At 33.3% G+C, this 18,662-nt stretch overlaps 1 protein-coding gene and 1 long non-coding RNA gene across 2 annotated transcripts; both read left to right on the forward strand.

The window, feature by feature from the left end:
- Positions 1 to 10,741: 10,741 nt before the first annotated feature.
- On the forward strand, positions 10,742 to 13,878 carry LOC115952869. The gene is made up of 2 exons (XR_004083584.1): positions 10,742 to 10,945; positions 12,934 to 13,878. It is a non-coding gene; the product is annotated as an uncharacterized LOC115952869 (long non-coding RNA).
- Positions 13,879 to 16,424: 2,546 nt separating this feature from the next.
- LOC115952866 lies at positions 16,425 to 16,855 on the forward strand. Its single transcript, XM_031070198.1, has one exon. The coding sequence runs from the start codon at positions 16,440 to 16,442 to the stop codon at positions 16,806 to 16,808; it is 369 nt and encodes a 122-aa protein (XP_030926058.1). The 5' UTR covers positions 16,425 to 16,439; the 3' UTR covers positions 16,809 to 16,855.
- Positions 16,856 to 18,662: the final 1,807 nt, after the last annotated feature.

The following is an 18,662-nucleotide window of genomic DNA, read 5'->3' on the forward strand; positions in this document are numbered from 1 at the left end:
CCATATACAACAATCTTTTGATCCACATATAACAATACAATACTCCAATTAGTAATCATTTTAAGAAACTATTATTTTGATAAACCTTTAAAAACTTGAAATCTAATGTGATTTCGCACTCATTTATTTCTTAAAGATCAAAAAAATATTATAAAATATTTTTTAAAAAAAATGTATTTGAGTATCACATAAAATTATAAAATCTAAGTTACATTGGAGTTTTGAACATATGTAAAAGTCTAAAAAGTGTATTGTTAGAACTTGGTTGAATGGTAAGAACTGTTGACTTTTGGGGTAATAGGGTCATTACATTTTAAAATATTTTTTTGGATGAACTGCACTTTAAGATGTACATTGAAGTTTTTGAGCATATATAAGTCTTTCTGTTTTTGAGCGTGTTAAAAAAAAAATAATAAATAACCCATAAAAATTGAAAATTTTTCAAAAAGTTTGATCGCTTGTGTTGTGTATATCTCATGTGAGTTTGGCCTAATACCTTCGTACTAATGGCGTAGTGCATTTACGAGCTTAGCTTGTTATGTATGCACATATATCTTTGTGGGAAAAATCTTGAAAACTATGTGTGATTGTTGTAAATCAATCTTCAAGCTTGTCATGAATGATTGGTCAATAGTTTTGTTGGTTTTGATACTTGCATAGACTTGTGCCTATATCTCGTCCCACTTTATTTTTATGTTTTTGCTTAAAGAGCTCAACAAATGTAAATCTCAAAATGAAAAGAGATAATGAGCTGCAAAAATCATCGCACATACTAGTATTTGGCTAGGAAAAAGGGAAAGCGACTTTTTATTGAATTGTATGATGCTCAAAAAGCCAAAGGCTTATTCTTAATATTGAAATATCAACAATTTCAAGCATCGATCTCAAAATGAGATGTATTGTTCAAAAAATGATCAAATGTTATGATTTGTATAGAAGCCAAATGAAAAGCTTCTAAGATTTGTAATCATTTTCTTGTGGGAGGTCATATATGTTCACTTCTATAATTAAGATAGACCACTTGACTTAGTATTAGTTGTGTATGACTTGATTGAATTGATCATTAAAGCTTCACTCTGATCTAAGGATTATTCCACATTTGATACTCACCCACAACATACAAGTTTTAGTTCAATTAATGCTTATTTCATTTGTGTGATTGTACATGATTAAATGTGATGTGTATGATCAATTGCTTGTCGATCAAACCCAAAAAGATTTTTAAATATTTTATATGTTTTTGAAAGTGTTTTTATACTTTCGTGCTTTAAGTTTTTGTTTCAAAATGCATTTTTGTGTTGGTCTTCAAAAACTTCTTCAGAGGCATTTTCGCAAGAAACTCGCGACTAAGCACTTCCCGCAAAAAGAGGTTAAGGCAAAAACTGGAAAACACAAAATTTCAGACAGAGACTTTTCCAACTGTCTCACGACTATTTCGCGACTAAAGGCTTCCCGCGAAATGCTTTGTGCTTCAAATGTGTTTTTCACGAGTATCTAACCCGTGAAAAACGTGTGTTTTCAATTTTTATAGGGCTAATGTGACAGCTTTTTAAAACACTCTTGAGTTCCCCCCCTTTGCCTCACTCGAACCTCTCTCAAACTCAAATTGATTTTCACTCAAAACCATCAATTTCAAGTTCAAATCTCTACAAAATCTCTTCAAAGGTATGTTTCTTAACAATCTTTTCACTCTTTTGTTAGATTATGCAGAAAAATTTCTAAGTTTGTCTTGAATTGGGGATTTTCAAAAAAGGGTTGGGTTTATTGATTTTGGGCAATTTTTTTTCAAAATCTTGATTGGGCTTTGCCCCATTTGACTTTATTGTATCTGTGTTAGCCCTTTGTGGCAATTTGAACTTGTATTTAGGCATATTTTCATATGTTCATGCATTGCCCATATGTGTAGTGTAGTGTTGCATTCCATGTGTTTGACAAAATGCTCAAGTGGCATTTTTGAGTTGTTTTGGACTCAAATGAGTTCTAATTTTTGGGTTTACCCTTGATTGAACTTGTTTAACATGTTTTGATCATTGGGTGTGCTTTACACACTTTGACCCACTTGTGTCTATCCATGCCTTGTCATGCATCTCCTAGGCACACCTTATGCACACTAGATGCACACACATGCACAATTGCTTTTGTTTTGCATTTTGGTAATATTCACATGTTTTAGCACTTAAAGCATGATCATTTGACACTATTATGTTCTGTTTTAAGTCTTTGTGCTTATGTTTTAGACTAACTTGACACTAATCAAGTTTGTGTTATGTTTTTGTGTTTTTGTACTTGTTTCTTTCTGTTGTGTGTTTCCTTGTGCAAATGTCTCCCACCAAACACTCTGCTTCTAAGAAATCCTTCAAGCATCCTCACACGGACTCCGACAACTTCAAGTCCATTGAGGCAGACATAGCTTATAAAGACTACTACAAACGAGCAACAATCATCATAGAAAGGGTTGTTCGATTGGATACTCTTAAGTACACTTCCATTCCTGATGTGTTCAAGGAGAGGATGTGGATAAAACTGCTGAATCCAAGTGGCAATGTATACGTAGAAATTATCAAAAAGTTCTTTTCAAATGCTAGTGTGGATGGAGACCAAATTAATTGCTAGGTGAGACACAAGAAGTTTGTAACAAGGGACTTCATACAAGAGTTCTTAGAAGTTCGTCCTCCTTCTCAACTGATTACAGTGCAATACGATGATCGATTGGACTCTATTGAGCCAATGGTGGAGGTTCTTGGTGGCTCACTACACAAGAAATCAATGAACACCATTCCACTCAACGCGGAGATGAGGACTCTAACATATGTCATGATCCACAACTTGTATCCAGTCACCAACTTGACAACATTGTCCACTCCGAGGACAATTTTCTTATATGATCTCTTCACACATAAAGAGATCGACATTTATGGACACATTTTCCATCTCCTAACCAAGAGCATCACCAAAAGGAACACAAGGACAATCATACCATTCCCTACTCTCATCATGGGCCTCATTGCAAAGACAAGGCTCAAACTTCTAAGGGGTCTCACAATTGTACCAAGAGATTATCCCATTGGTGCTAACACTATGACTAGAAGCAAAGTTCACATCATCAAATCCAAAACCGTCGTCTCTCAAATACCAACAGATCATGCTGAGGAAGAGGGTGGAGATACTAAGGAAGAGATTGACAGATTTACCTCAGCACCAGAAAGTTCTGCTCAACCATCCTCTCAAACACAAGCACAGGGACCCAATCATCTTGATCACCTCATTGCTAGGGTAAAGCAGATGTATGGCATGCTTGACTCCCATGTGCAGCACATCGCAGACCAGTTTGCATACATCCAGGGGTAGATTACTACACTATCTTCACAGATTGAGGATATGTCGATGGAGTAGGGATCTAATTCAGAGTCCGAGCAGTTCTAGCCTCTTTGGCCATTTCGGTCAAAAAGGGGAAAAAAATTTTGACGGGGAGTATGCACAATTGAGGGGGAGCAGAGCATAGTCATAGTTATTGGTTTATTGTTGGCGGTTTAGCATTTCTCTGTTTGGTTTAAACTTTATTTGTTTTTACAATTCTTGGATAGTTTATTGCTTTCTTTTAAAGCTTAAGTACTTTGGTTTTAATTTCCAGTTTCATTGCTTTATAGCATTTTTTTTGTACTTCTAGATGTTGCTAAACTATCTTGAGTACCACACTCTTGTACCCTTGTAGGATTCTATATCCTTGATGCAAATACTTTGTGTATTTTGCATTGGTTGTGTGTTGGACATGCAATTGATCCTCGGAATGGTCTTATTGCATTGCGTGTCCGGATAATCATTTACTAGCTAAATGATCATTGTAGTCATTTTTTAATGACTGACCTTATTTGATCAAGATATGCTTAACTGTCTATATAGTGTTTATTACCTTGATCGCATTTTACTTGCTTATATATGTACCGTATATTCAACTTGTCATAAGCTTAATGAAGGTTTTGTTTGTGTGCGAGTGTTTCAGGTTACAGGTATATACATGCAAGTGCTTCACAGCTTTTGGATTAGGTGTGAGTGAGTTTTGCCACTGTTCTCAAACTCACGTTTAAGTCTAGAGTCTATTTTAGGGATTTTGTCACTGAATAGCCAAAAAGGGAGATTGTAAAGTCGTAATTTACAACTAGTTTATGTTGGCTTTAATTCCGTGCCAAATTTGATTGTAATTTTGTTCAATCTTATGTACCATGTATTTTATGTGGGATTTATTTGTAAGGTTGTGTGTGTGAGAGAGAGAGAGAGAGAGTGTGTGAAGACTCAAGGCTATTGAAGACTAAAGCAGTTTTCGCAGGTAGCTCGCGAGTAGGCTTCCCACGAAGTGAAGCATATGCCCATCACATAACTGGAATGCGAAGAGTCAGGACAGGATGGGGACAGTTGGTTTTTGCTAGTGTCTCGTGGGTAAGGCCTTCCCGTGAAATACCCGCAAAACATTCTGTTTTGCTAATCTGTCATATCTGATACACACTATCTATACCCACACTATATATACCCACATTACCCACAGATGTTGAGGAGTGCTTCTGAGAGAAAACCCTAGCCACAACCATTAAAAGTTAGAGATTTTTATACCCACATTTCTCTATACAATTCGTTGTGATTTTTCCTCAACTATTACCTCTCCATTTCCATATTCTTGAAAGGTTGATAGCCTAAACACTTTCCACACCCATTCTGAGTGTCAAGTGAGGTTTTGGTGCTGCTGGAAAGTATTGGAAGAAGCCAAGCTTTGGCGGATGCAATCGAGTGTATTGCGGGATCTGGAGAGTTAGACAAGACAGTTTCGAGAAGCCTTGTTGGAGTAGGAGTTTGGAGGGCTTAGGTGCATTGGGTAGATTAGGCTTGGAGGGTCTCTTGCTACTTGTGTATCCCAACTGATTGTTTAGTGGATCGATTTACCGCTTGGAGGGCAACGGAGAGGTTTTACGCCAAGTACTTCGGTTTCCTCTTCGATAACATAGCAACGTGTTATCTTGTATTTGCATTTTTCTTCCTTACTCTTTTAGCTTTCATTTTACTACTGTGCTTTTAATGAATATAGCTTAGAGTAGTTATATAGTTTATCCGCTCGCATTTATTCTATTCCACACTTAGTATAAGTTAGAGTAAAATCAATTGAGCCGTAATTTTTAATTTGGGGGTCTAAACAGCTCTTATATTTTTAACACATTTTCGAGCTTTTAAAAACCAAAAGAGCAACTGTCATTGGAGAATGAAGAGTAAAAAAATAGAATTTTTTCAAAGTATGTGCTGTGAATTAAGGTTATGTTTTATAGATAGAATTTTTGCAAGTATAGGACAAATGAGGGGCTGTACAACATGCACTTGACGAATTTTAATGTGTTGTTATGTTAAGTTGATTGTTTTCTATTACATAAAATGATCCCGCATATTGAGCAGGTTAACCGCTAGTCTATATATTACTAAAAACTGAAGTGTAGCGTTTAATGCTGCTGCTCTCACGTTGCGCCACATCAGCTGCCACGACATTCTTTTTTTTCTTTTCTTTTTTAAAATATAATTTGTCCTACAATTTTAAAATGGTTTTACAATTTTCAACCCTATAAATGTAGCCCACTACTTATTTATTTACTTTCACTATCACTCTATAATAAAATCCAACCCAGTACTTATTTATTTACTTCCACTATTACCCTATAATAAATCTGTATAATTAATCCAGCCCACTTCTTATTTATTTAGTTTCACTATCAAGTCCAGCCCAAAACCTTTTCAATTCAGTTTTAGGGTTTTGTGTGAGCCTTTTCAGTTTTAAGGAAAAAAAAAAAAAAAACAAACAAACAAACGTTGAAGCCTTTCAAGCTTTAGGTTTTTTTTTTTTTTTTTTCAATTTTCTTATAATTTTTTTTAATATTTACACTTTTCCAACCTTTCTCTCTCCCTTACCATTTCATCTTCCCACTACTTGTTCAATCTTTCTCCCTCCCTTATCTTTTCATCTCCCCACTACTCTCTATATTAATATCATTCTTCTTTTTTCCCTTTATCTTTCTTTATTTTTGTCTCTTCTTATTCACACTCTCTTACTATAAATTTGTCACTATCTCTTCTATTCTATACATAGTTTTCCCTCACCAAAAAAAAAAAAAGGTTCCCTCTCTCTCTCTCTCTCTCTCTCTAAATTTTTTGGTGGATTTTTTTTATTTTTCTTGCATCTCTACTTTAGGTTGATAATTTTTTATATTCTTTAAAACTCTATTTTGGGTTAATGCGATTTAGTTTTGTTTTTTTAATTGTGATTTAGTTTTGTTTTTTTACATTGTTGTTGTTGTTGTTTTTTTTTTTTTGTTTTTTTTTATTTATTTATTCTCTTTGATTGTTAAATGTTATCCTATTGCGTTCTAAAGAATTAAATATAGCATATAAAAATATAATATTATTCTATTACGTAGCATGATTTGGATAATTTGATATTTATTCTGTTACATAGCATGATTTTTTATAGTGCTTAATTTAGAAGTTAAACTATGAGACTTTACTAATTTCTGTTTATTTTCTAATCCTTTGTGGTGGACAAAGTACTCTTAATAGTTGGATTAGAAGTACCCTATAATGCCATTTATTTAAAGAAAAGCAAATGTTAGACAAACGAAAATAATTGGATAGGTGACAAATTTTAACTTTTGCAATTTTATTTTTATTATTATTATTTTATAACAATACATATATAGAAATTTAATTCTTAGGTTTTGCTAATAATTGTTTATTTGATAATATGTTTTGGGTAGCCGATATTATAATTTCTACAAAGAAAATAACCTTAATAGATTATCAAAAACAAAATTTTATCCTCATATTGGTTCAATTAATCATTGTTAAGTTTTATTAATTTTTTTTAGTTTACATTTTTTTGGTGTTTTGGATTGTTCCTATATTACATTTATGATTGTTCCTATAATAAATAAAAATATAATTACAAAATACATTACTCATTATTAGATTAGTTTAAATTGTAAAAAAAAAAAAAAATTAATAAAATCAAGATAAAAATAATTATCACGCGCAATGCGCGGGTTCGCGGCTAGTATATATAGAAAATAATTTTTAGTTGGAATAATAATAATAATAATAATAGATTTAGAATATAACATTCTTACTTATGTTTAGTTGCTTTGACAACACTTGTCACAAAAGCCATAAAAAAAAAAAAAAAAAATTTGTGAATTCACTAAAATTAATCTTAATCCTTTAAATTTCCTAACTCCTTTGTGTGTGTGTGTGTTGAACTAACACTGTAGTATGTATTCTCTGTAATTAGAAATATGACTAATATAATAAATATGTTTATTTTGTTATATTAATTATTTTAAGCATAATGAAATTTTAATATCATTTTTCTAAGATTTATATGAGAAACAATTGGTTTTTTTATGTGAGAAATAATTGATTTGAAATATGGCATTTTTACTCAAATTTAGTAGTTTTTGCAACAATTGAAACCATGTCCAACAAAAAGGGGAAAATTTTTTAGTAACACACAATCAAGAATGTAAAAAAAAAAATAATAATAATAATAATTGAAGGATATATGCATTTTTTAGTAGGCATGAAACATATCTATCTATATTAGCTACTATATCATGCAATTTTAAATTTGTAAACACACATATATAGTATGATTAAATCACTGTACTACTCTTAGTATATTTCTATTTTGTCCATATATAAAATAACTAAAGGTTACAATTTTTTACAATGGTATTTATTGAAATATCTTTTTTATACATCAATAGTTGGGGGTGGAGATCTGAATCTTGAATGTTTCTATTAGAAATTGAGGTGCTAATCAGTTAAGTTACAAGATTTTTTATAAAACTTATCGAAATATTGAAGAAAACTAATAATAAGTTGCACCGCACCTTGTACGAAAACTCAACTAGTTATAAACAATAGTAGTTTCAAACAAAGTGCAAATAAGTAGACACCTTAGGGATTTCACAAGAAGTTACAGTAAACATGATACTAGAAATAAGTATGACACAAAATTTTGTTCAAAAACATCAATTTTTTTAGGAGTTAGGTTATGTTGCTCCAATTTCTAGGCCCCATGGATTGGATCAGATAAGGTGTATAATTGTTGCAATATTATAAATCCGATCAAGGGTTCTGTAAATGGAAATTTTAAGCAACGAGGCCTTAGAAAAATGACAATAGCATCATATCCTCAAACTACAGAAGAAATATATAAAAAAACATTTTATTCCCTTTCTTTTCCCTAATCAAGATCAAGAATTGTGTAAAATTAAAATGAAATTAAACAATTTAATAATCTATTCAAGATCAAGGAATTGTTATCGTTATTAATAAAGCATTGTGTGAAGGACCAAAGGTAGAAGCAATTCTGGAGTCCCACATCGCCTAGGAAAGCACATAAAGATGTGTTTATAAGAAGCAATCTTCCTTCAAGGTGTAGAAGAGTAGAATGTTCAAATAAAAATCTGAAAGAGATGGATACTAACACAAACAACAGACGGGCATTGCAACTTATATTACAACAATGCCATCGATGCCTCGCACAATGTGAAAAACTCATCGTAAACACTCTGGTGCCATCGTAGAAGGTACCAGAGTGTTAAAAAATCGTCGTTTGTACATAAATATTAAATAGCTCGCATTCACATTGCTTTTTTTTTTTTTTTTCCAATTTACAAATTTGATTGTTACTTGGATTTTTTATTATTATTATTATTTAATAATTGATATTCTTTTTTCATTCTTAACCAGCTTCATCACAACGATCGAATTGAAAGCTGCTTTTTATGGCCTATTGAGCAGGTTTGGGTTCTTGGTTTTATCTCTCTATTGCTTTGTTTTTCATTTTTTTCAAGATGATTGGATCAATTTTTGTTTAATAATTGATTTTTTAACTTTTGTTTTCTACGATTTTCAGCTTAAAAACTGTTGCATTCGAAGGGGTGAAACTAATTTATGAAGCACTTGTTTACGTACTGAACAGGTTTGGTTTATCCTTCATTTTTCAATATTTCAAATTTGATTGTTATTTGAAGGGGTTTACTTTTGAAGTTTCAACTTAAATTCGGCAGTTAATTTATTGAAGGGATTTACATTTTTTTTTTTTTTTTTTTATTGTGTGTGGAAGTTAAGTGGATTTTGATTTTCCTATGTTTGGAAGAAAAATTAATATTAAAGCTGAAGGTTTCTTGTTTGTGTATGGCCAGTAATGAAGCACTCTCTTTCATTGAAGCATTTCACGCGCTTCTTGGTGACGTCGCCTTGTTTCCGATTGCCTTAATTGGTATACACTTTCAAGTCTTGGGCGTCTCGCCACTTCATACACATTTTGCTATCATCTTGCTTTTCTTCATGGCTACAATCGTCCATCGCATTGCATATATGGAGATTAAACTACAACGTCAAGATGTTGGGTTCCTTCCCATATTGAGGTTCATTTGTTTGGTTTTTGGAATTATTGCTATTGAGCTACTCTTCGCAATAATCATCTCTCCCTTCTGGCTCTTCATGGTTAATTTATGCCCAATCCTGATCCTAGGGGTATTGCGTCATTTGTACCAACAAATTTATCAATGTGTTTACTACACAGCTAATTTAGTATGTAGCTTGTTTAAAAAGATTTGTCAATTACTTGATCAGATATAGGACTGGGTCCTACAGAAATTTTAGTAAGTAGATTCTCAAGCATTTTCTTCAAGGGAGAAGGAAGACAATTGATGAGGACAAGAAACAGCTCAAGGAAAAAAAAGATTAAATATACAAAGATTCAAGAATTGTGGTCTAGTTTTGATATTGGATCTTCTTAGCACCTTTGGCAGGTTATTTTAGCTATTATTGAGTCTTACTATTGAGTCTTTTAGGTTGGGAAGTTGTTGGATCAGTTTTAAATAAGCTTACTAGAATAAGGGCAATTTGGTCATTTTGAAAAATTCTGGAATAAACTGTCCTTGGCTATACCAAAGACCCATGAGTCTTATTTAATGTTTTGAGTACTCCTCCTATATGGTTTAGGAGTTATTAAGTCTTTTATTTATTTATATGTGTGTGTATAATGAATACAACTCCCCCAAAAAGACCTTTTATATATATATATATATATATATATTTATATATTTATATATTTATATCTTTATTTGAATTTGTTTTTCTTCTATTTTGGTGGGTGCAATGGTGGCACCACATTATGCTCAGGGTATTTCCAAGAACACCTTAACCTTAAATATATATATATATAATAATTAATTTTTTTATTTGTTTACCCTTAAAAAAAATTAGGAAAACCCTCAAATTAAAAAAAAAAAAATTATTACTCTCAAGCAAAAAAAAAAAAAAAAATTATAACAGAGCAAGCAACAAGCCCACAGATTCTCAAAAAAAAAACGGACGGCAAGCCCAACATCAAGCCCATGACAAGCCCAACAAATTACAGAGATAGCAAACCCATGGATTCTCAGAGAAAAAAAAGAAAGAAGCAAATCACTAATGCTCTGTTTGGATGTTTAAAAAGGAGGGGAGTAGAGGAAAGAGATGAAGAGTAACTCAATTACCTTATTTGGAAATTTTTTAAGGCAGGAGGAGGAGGGGTTTCAAGGGATTTCAACTACCTCTATCTCCTCATTTTTAATTCTCCAAATTAGAGGAAGGAAAGTAGGGTAGATAAATTATTAACCAAAATAAATTTCCCAATTTACCCTTTTTTTTTTTTTTTAATTAACAAAATTTCAAACCGATTATATAAAATAAATTCACATTATTATTCACGTTATTTCTATCATCCTCAAATTTCTCTCAACTCTCTCAGCCTTGAAGACTCAGCTGCCTCTCTCTCACACGATTTCTTCCACACTTCGCGCTGTCTCTCTCTCACACAACTTCTTCACAATCAATCGTCTCTCACGCCTGCATTTTTCTTTCAGAGGTAAACTCTATTTTTCTTTTTGTTTCATGAGTTGGATCAAATAACTATGTTCTTAAAATTGTGATTTTATTGGGTAATTTCTTATTAATTGTGATTTTATTTGGTAATAACATGTTATTTGTAGGTGGGTTTCGGATTTGAGGGCTTTTTTTTCTTAAATTTTAAAGTTTCAAAATATTGCTCATAACGTGTTTGATAAAGTGCTTGAGTGAGTCTAGATTGTGAACTTGCATAAATTTGTATATTGTAACTATATATGGATCTGTGTTTATTGTTTATTTTTATCTAAACACTTGCAATCCTTTTAGTTTGTGATATATGGATGAACTATGGTTAAACCTAGGCTTTGTGATTGTTTATTCTGTGTAAGTTTGATTTTATGGTCAGGTTTTTTATTATTGGTTTGTGTTTGTGATTTTTATTGGGTAATTTCTTGTTTTTTGTGAATGGGTTTCTGATTTGGGGTTTTTTTATTTATTAGAATTTTAAAGTTTCAAAGAGTTGCTCACAATGTGTTTGATAAATTGCTTGTTTGATTGTGTATAATCAAACTCACTTGAGTTTGTGCAGCATCTCACTGTGTAGTTGTCTCTCTCTTTGTTATTCTTTTCTTCTCCTTCCTTCGTTGTTGGTGCCTTTTATGGTCAAGGAATTGCATGTTTGGCCAATGGATCCAACTGGGATCGCAATGGGACCACATCAAACATATTTACTGCACTCCGAGCTGCACCCTTATCTGAACTTCTTCTTTTTTTGGTAGTAGCCTTGCTCTGTATAATTAATGACATATAAAACACAAGCTATTCATATATTACTGTTTTTGTTAGGATCCTAAATTGGGGCTAGTTCATGCTTTCATTTTGTTTAAGGGAATGTATGAGTATGAGCAAGGTTGAATTTTGTTTCTTGTGATAAAAACCATGCAGGACATATCTTATGTTATACGCATAGAGACCTAAAGCACCATCATATTCCATGAACCATCCTATATTGTCTACATCCAACATGTGTTCGTAATTCGTATTTCAACATTGGTCTATGTTAAATATATTGTGATTTAAATGTTAAATATTCCTTTTGATTTTAATTTTTTCATAGTTTATGTTGTGATTCATAGGGAACATGGTTTGTCAATCAGTAATGGTGATACTTTTATTTGTCTTGTAAAGTTGTTGGTGCTGGATATAGTACATACTGCACAGTTGGGTTTGTTTGATTGTGTGCATATTCTAGCATGTGCACACACACATGCATTGAACATGTCTCTGTGTTTGCATGTTGTTCGTTGCTATGAAGTTGGTTCTCTTATTTGATTTTAATTTCATTCATTACTATAACCATGAAGTGGCTTGAAGACTTTGTCTGCTTACAGTCAACTTTTATGCTTTTCACATCTGAGTGAAGCTATGTTGACCTCATCTGGAGCTATTTTTTCTGGTTTTGTCTTGACCTGCCTTGTTTCTCATACATAATATATTTAACATGGGCTGTCAGAAAACACTGGCGCTTAGCTGCTAAGAGGAAAGATTAGGATTTGAGTTGAGAAGAACAGTGAAGTGGAAGAATTGTCCAGGATAGCGGATGCTCCTTTAGAAGCGCTTTAATTCTCATAAATCTGTCTGTAATCACACAGCTCTGACTCCACTCCCTCTCCCCCCCCACCTTTTCCTTCTCATAATTCTGAATATACATAGCTATTGACCGGTACCTAATTTGGCAAGGGCATTTGCACAATTTGGCAAGGGCATTTGCACATATATATTTGATTCTCTCTATATATGTTTTAATTCTTTAGCATGAATTCTATAAGGCATCTAAGAATTGAATTGGACTGCCTTATTCAACAATGTTTTTGCACTACTGTAGCTTGCCTACCAAGAAACATTGGCTAGGGGAAAAACAGAAAAAATTAGAATATGGAATTGGTATTGTCTTCTACAAAAATTAGAATGTCTTAACTTGATGAAATATGTCTGGCTTTCTTGTAGGTACCCAAGACATTGTCTGCTGAAGTTCTTGGGAAGTTGGGAGCACCACCAAAGAGTGTTCTTCCAGAATTCCCAAGGTGCAACAATTGTTGCAGGACTTCTTTGATGGGAAGGAGCTCTACAAGAGCATCAATCCAGATGAGGCTGTGCTTATGGAGCCACTGTTCAAGTTGCTATCTTGACAGGAATGGGTAATGATAAAATTCAAGACATCGTACTCTCAGATGTCACTCCTCTATCCCTCGGTATAGAGACTAATGTTTCTACAATAGTGAAGGCCACTGGTGTGAAAAAGAGTATCACTATTACCAATGATAAGTGGAGATTGTCCAATGAAGAGGTTGAGAAGATGGTCCAGGACGCAAAGTGATACAAGGCTGAAGATGATGATCACTTGAAGAAGGTTAAGGCTAAGTTGGATTTGGAGAACTATGCCTACGACATGAAGAATGCTATCGATGACGATAAAGTTGGTGCCAAGCTTCTCCCTGCTACTAAGAAAAATATTAAAGATGCCATTGAACAGGTGATTCAATGGTCATTAGATGAACGGCAGGTCATGGATTTAAAACTGTATGAGGACAGGCTGACATGGCTCAAGAGAATCTGCATTCCCATTAGGACTAGTGGAAAAAAATAATAAATTTGAGCCAGCCCCATTCTACAGAAATATGATAGTTACTGGAATTCGTCATTGCACTCTATCATTGCAAGGGATGTAATCATTTGAAGTTCAAACTATGTCACCGGTGTTACTATTTCATTACATTTTGTCAAAAATCTTTGGTTCAACTGTTTTCTTGCTAGTTATTTGGCCTTGTTCTGCAATTGTTTGAAATTTTGAAAAAAATGTCCACTGATATGGATTGAACTTCAAGCCTTCAACCCATAGCTTGGTTGTTGAATTTTCTGTAATCACACAGCTCTCATAAATTTGGTGTTTCATCGTCAAATAGTTGATTGGAGGAAGATGGTCCTGCCACATCATCTTCAATAAAAATACCTTTTTGTTTATCTACTGAATTAGGTGAAGAAAGTGATGATTTTGAAAATGAACATGAACGAGAAGGGTGTGGCACAGAAATATGAGGCACGGCCTGCATAACACCATGTACTAGCCCTGAAGCAAATCTTTTCTTTGCAAATTTTTTTCTTATTTTAATTATTATCAATTAAGGATGGTTTTTTTTAGTATAATAAAAAGGAAAAAAAATTTAATCACAGACCAATGTTGATTATTTAATTCACATCAAAAAAAAAAAATTTATCAAAAAAGATATTGCATGTTATAGCTATAATTATTTATGGCTTGTTTGGAAGTTTAGAGAGGGAGGACAGTAAAGTGGAGTAGAGGGGAGGAGAGTAAAGGAGAATGGTTCCCCTCCATCTTGTTTGGATGTTTTTAAAATTAATAAGGGAGAAGGACTAATTTAGTCATTCTCCTTGTTTGAATGTTTTAAAAATTAGGATGGAGAGGAGAGAAAATAATTTAAATAGACAAATTTACCCCTATTTGAAAATGGACTTACAACATTAGTCTATGATTAATTTGTTAGATTAAATAATTATTTAATCAACATTCTCATTCCATTAAATACCACTAATATCCATCAAATATATATATATATATATATATATATACATATAAAACTACTATTAACTATTATAAAATAATTTTTATTACCTCAAAAAAAAATTATAATAAAAATTAAATTAAATTTTCTTTATTGTATATACCTGTGTTGGGTTGAAGAAGAAAGAGTTTAACCAAAAAAAAGAAGAAGAAGAAAGAGGTTTTCCCAGCGAACCCTAAGGAGAACCCGTCGGAGCAAGCCACCATCGTGTCGAAGCATGACGATTGGAGATCGACAGCGATGGTGTGGTGTTTTGGAGCAGTGGCGATGGCGTGGTGGTTTGGAGTGGCGGCGATGGTGGATTCTCTCTCTTTCTTTCATTTCGATCCTCTCTTTCACTCACTCCAATTCTCTCTCTCAGATTATTATGTATGTTTTGGTTTGCTTTGAATTTTTGTTGTGGGTCTCTTAGATCGGCTTGGATTGGATATCAAAATCGACAGCAGGGACTGAAGATCGGCGGCGACAGCGTGGTGGTTTGGAGATCGGCGGCGATGGCATGGTGGTTTGGAGTGGCGACGATGGTGGATTCTCTCTCTTTCTCTCATTCCGATCCTCTCTTTCTCTCACTTCGATTCTCTCTCTCAGATTGGATGTGGGTCTTAGTTTTGCTTTGAATTTTTTGCAGGTTCAATCCGAATCGTTTTGCTTTTTTCTTTTTTTTTTTTCTTTTTCGTTTTGATTTTTTTGTTAGGGTTTCAATTTCTAATGGAATTTGTATTTCATCACGAGCTTGAATTTTTCTTGTTGGGTTGCCTTATTTGCAAAGTCAGTAACAAAGGTAAATAGTCAAATTCAAATTTTTTTTCTCATATTTTCTCGGGAAACAAACAAAGATTATTTGAATAATCTGTTTGTAATTTTGTTAATTTAAAAAGGTTAAATTAGGAAATTCGTTTGATCCATAATTTATCTACTCTACTCTCCCTCCAAATCTCTCCAATTTGGGAGAATTAAAAATGAGGGGTTAGAGATAATTGAAATACCTCCAAATCCCTCCCGCTCCTTCCTTAAAAAAACTTCCAAATAAGGTAATTGGATTACTCTCTCTCCCTTTACTCTACTCCCCCTCCTTTCTTAAACTCCCAAATAGGCCATTAATCTAACAAATTAATTATAGACCAATGTTGCAAATCCATTTTTAAATAGGGGTAAATTTGTCTATTTAAAAATATTTAATCATTTCCTCTCATTTCTATCATAATTTTTAAAATATCCAAATAAGAGAAAAAGTTAATTACTCCCCTTCCCCTTATTAATTTTAAAAACATCCAAATAAGGTGGAAGATAACTATTCCCCTCTATTCTCTTTTCCACTACTCTAATCCCCTATACTCCTCTCACTAAATCAATAAGGTGGAGGATAACAAAACCCCAAATCACTAAATCATAAATCACTAATGGCATGTTTGGAAGTATAGAGAAGGAGGAGAGTAGAGGTGGGTAAAGAGGAGGAGAGTAGAGAGGAATGGTTATCATCTACCTTATTTGGATGTTTTAAATTTTTTTTTTTTTTTTTTTTATAGCGGATGTTTTTAAAATTAGTAAGGGGAAAGGGAGTAATTAGCCCTTCCTCTTATTTGAATGTTTTAAAAATTAAGATGGAGATGAGAGAAAATGATTTAAATAGACAAATTTACTCCTTTTAGAAAATGGACTTGCAATATTGGTCTATGATTAATTTATCAGTTTTGTAAAGTTTTGAACCTGATTATTATTCTTCCAAATCTTAGAATATGTTAGTGAATTTTTTTTTTTTTTTTTTTTTTTTGTAGAAGCATAAATAAAATTAAAACAAAATAATAAAAACTAAAAAAAGAGTAAAAATCCAAACCTAATGGCCAAAAAGAAGAGGCCCAATCTTCAACCACCATGCTTTTACACCAAGACAACAATGATGGTTTGGAATTAGAAGAGGCCCAATCTCGAGGCATGAAAGAAGACCTCTCCAAAGTCAAGCAAACCCTAACTCGCCAACTTTGGGGCGTGGCTTCGTTCCTAGCTCCTCCTCCTCCTCCTTCTTCTTCGCAATCGCAACCTTCCAGTCCCTCCGCTCATTCTGATCTCCGCCAACTCCGCTTCGATGATAGTGCGGAGATTTTGACAAAGATGAACGCCGACTCGTTCGGATCGAAGATGGAATTGGAATCGGATTTGGAGGAGCATGGTTTTAGTGGCGTTGGGATCATCGATGAGGTTCTGGCTTTTGCGAGGAATATCAGGACGCATCCAGAGACATGATTGGAGTTTCCGATTGATGAAGAAGAAGACATAGACTATATGTGCGTTTTTTTTTTTTTTTTTTCTCTCTCTCTCTCTTCTTCTTTGGATTCAAATCAGCAACTAAAAAGTCAATACTTAAATTTTCTCAGGAAACAAACAAAGATTATTTATATAATCGGTTTGTAATTTTGTTAATTTAGAAAGGGTAAATTGGGGAATTCATTTGGTCAATAATTTATCTACTCTTCTCTCCCTCCAAATTTCTCCAATTTGGGGGAATTAAAAATGAGGGGTAGAGGTAGTTGAAACGCTTCTAAACCTCTCCCCCTCCTTCCTTAAAAAACTTCTAAACAAAGTAATTGAATTACTCTCCCTCCCCTCTACTCTATTCCCTCTCCATTTTTTAACATCCAAACAGGCCATAAAGGCTAAAGCAAACCTAAAGACAGAGCAATGTCTCAGAGCAACGCCCCAGGCATAAGCCAACAGAGGGAGATCGGTCACGTCACTCGCTCGTCATCATCGCTCGCTCACTCACCCCTCATTGGAGATCGGTCTTCAGTCGTCACTGCTTCAGCCTCAGCCTTCTGGCCTCCCTGCTCCGGTGCTCCCTCAAGGTATTTCATTTTACTAACTTCTTTCTCTTTTTCTCTCTGACTCTCTCTCAGTCTCTCACTCTCTCTCACTTTATCTAAAATGAAATGAAATGAATGAGTCTCTCTCTCTCTCTCTCTCTCTCTCTCTCTCTCTCTCTTTATTCTTTAAGACTAACTTTATCTAATTCTTTTGAACTGTGATTGCCTGAAGCTTTAACTTTATTAATATTCCTGTTTTTTGACTTTTTGAAGTTGGCTTTATCTTATCCGTTGGTGTTGGTGTGTGTTGGTGTTGGTGAGATATTAATTGTCTTTTAGTGTAATGTGTATTGTGATTTATGATTGTGAAATTTTCTGATTGGTAGCTGACTCTTGTGATTGGGGGCATCAGGCATGAGGCTTGTTTGTTAAGTGGGGTGGGGGTGGATGGGCACATGGCCATGAGGCCGGGTGGGATATTTGAATTGGGGGAAGTAAATGCACATGGGATGTGTGCTAGTGCAACTAATAAACAATAATTTAATTAACTAATAATTAATTGGGGAAAACAACTAATAAACAATAATTAATAATTTAATTAATCAATACATTATAAAAGACAAACAAATTAAATAATGTTAGGCTACACAACAATTAATAATATTATAATTAATGAAACAACAATATAACAAATTATAGTTTATAAAAGACAAACAAATTAATAAAACAACTAATAAAACAATATTAATTTTATTAATATTTTAAATGAACTTATAGTTTATTGTTTATTCTTTTGCTACCCTAGGAAAAATTTCTGGAAACTTATAAAAACACTTTGGAAAAATTTCTTGGAGTCGCCACGACTTACGTCCTTTACTCATGAGATGAAAGTACCAGGCCAATGATTTGAAAAAACAGGAGAACTGAATTGTTTGACGCCAAAAAATAACTCGAACTAATTTTGGCTCAGTCCTCATAAACTTTGCTTTTGATATGGTAAAGAGCTAAGGACAAAACTAAACCTTGATTTGCGTTTGACGCACATTGTTTCTTGATTTGAGTTTTACACTAGCTAATGAAGGTTATAATTTGTAAGAGAATAAAGAGAAGCTGATAAAGGAGACTGGTGGTTTAAGTCCAACAAAATCATCTACCTTAGTAACTGGAAACAACACCTTCGATTTAGTTACCATTAATTCTTTACAGTACTAAGGTTTCAAATCATCTATAAATTTAATGCTTAAAAATTATGGTATTTTTTGTACTCCATTTAAGCCATTAAAACTTAAATTAGCAG

This window comes from Quercus lobata, chromosome 7 (assembly GCF_001633185.2).
Source record: "Quercus lobata isolate SW786 chromosome 7, ValleyOak3.0 Primary Assembly, whole genome shotgun sequence".
Taxonomy (NCBI): domain Eukaryota; kingdom Viridiplantae; phylum Streptophyta; class Magnoliopsida; order Fagales; family Fagaceae; genus Quercus; species Quercus lobata.

What these genes read in the sequence shown, in the direction of transcription:
- LOC115952866 (XM_031070198.1), top strand. Translation starts at nt 16,440, where the DNA reads ATGCTTTTACACCAAGACAACAATGATGGTTTGGAATTAGAAGAGGCC.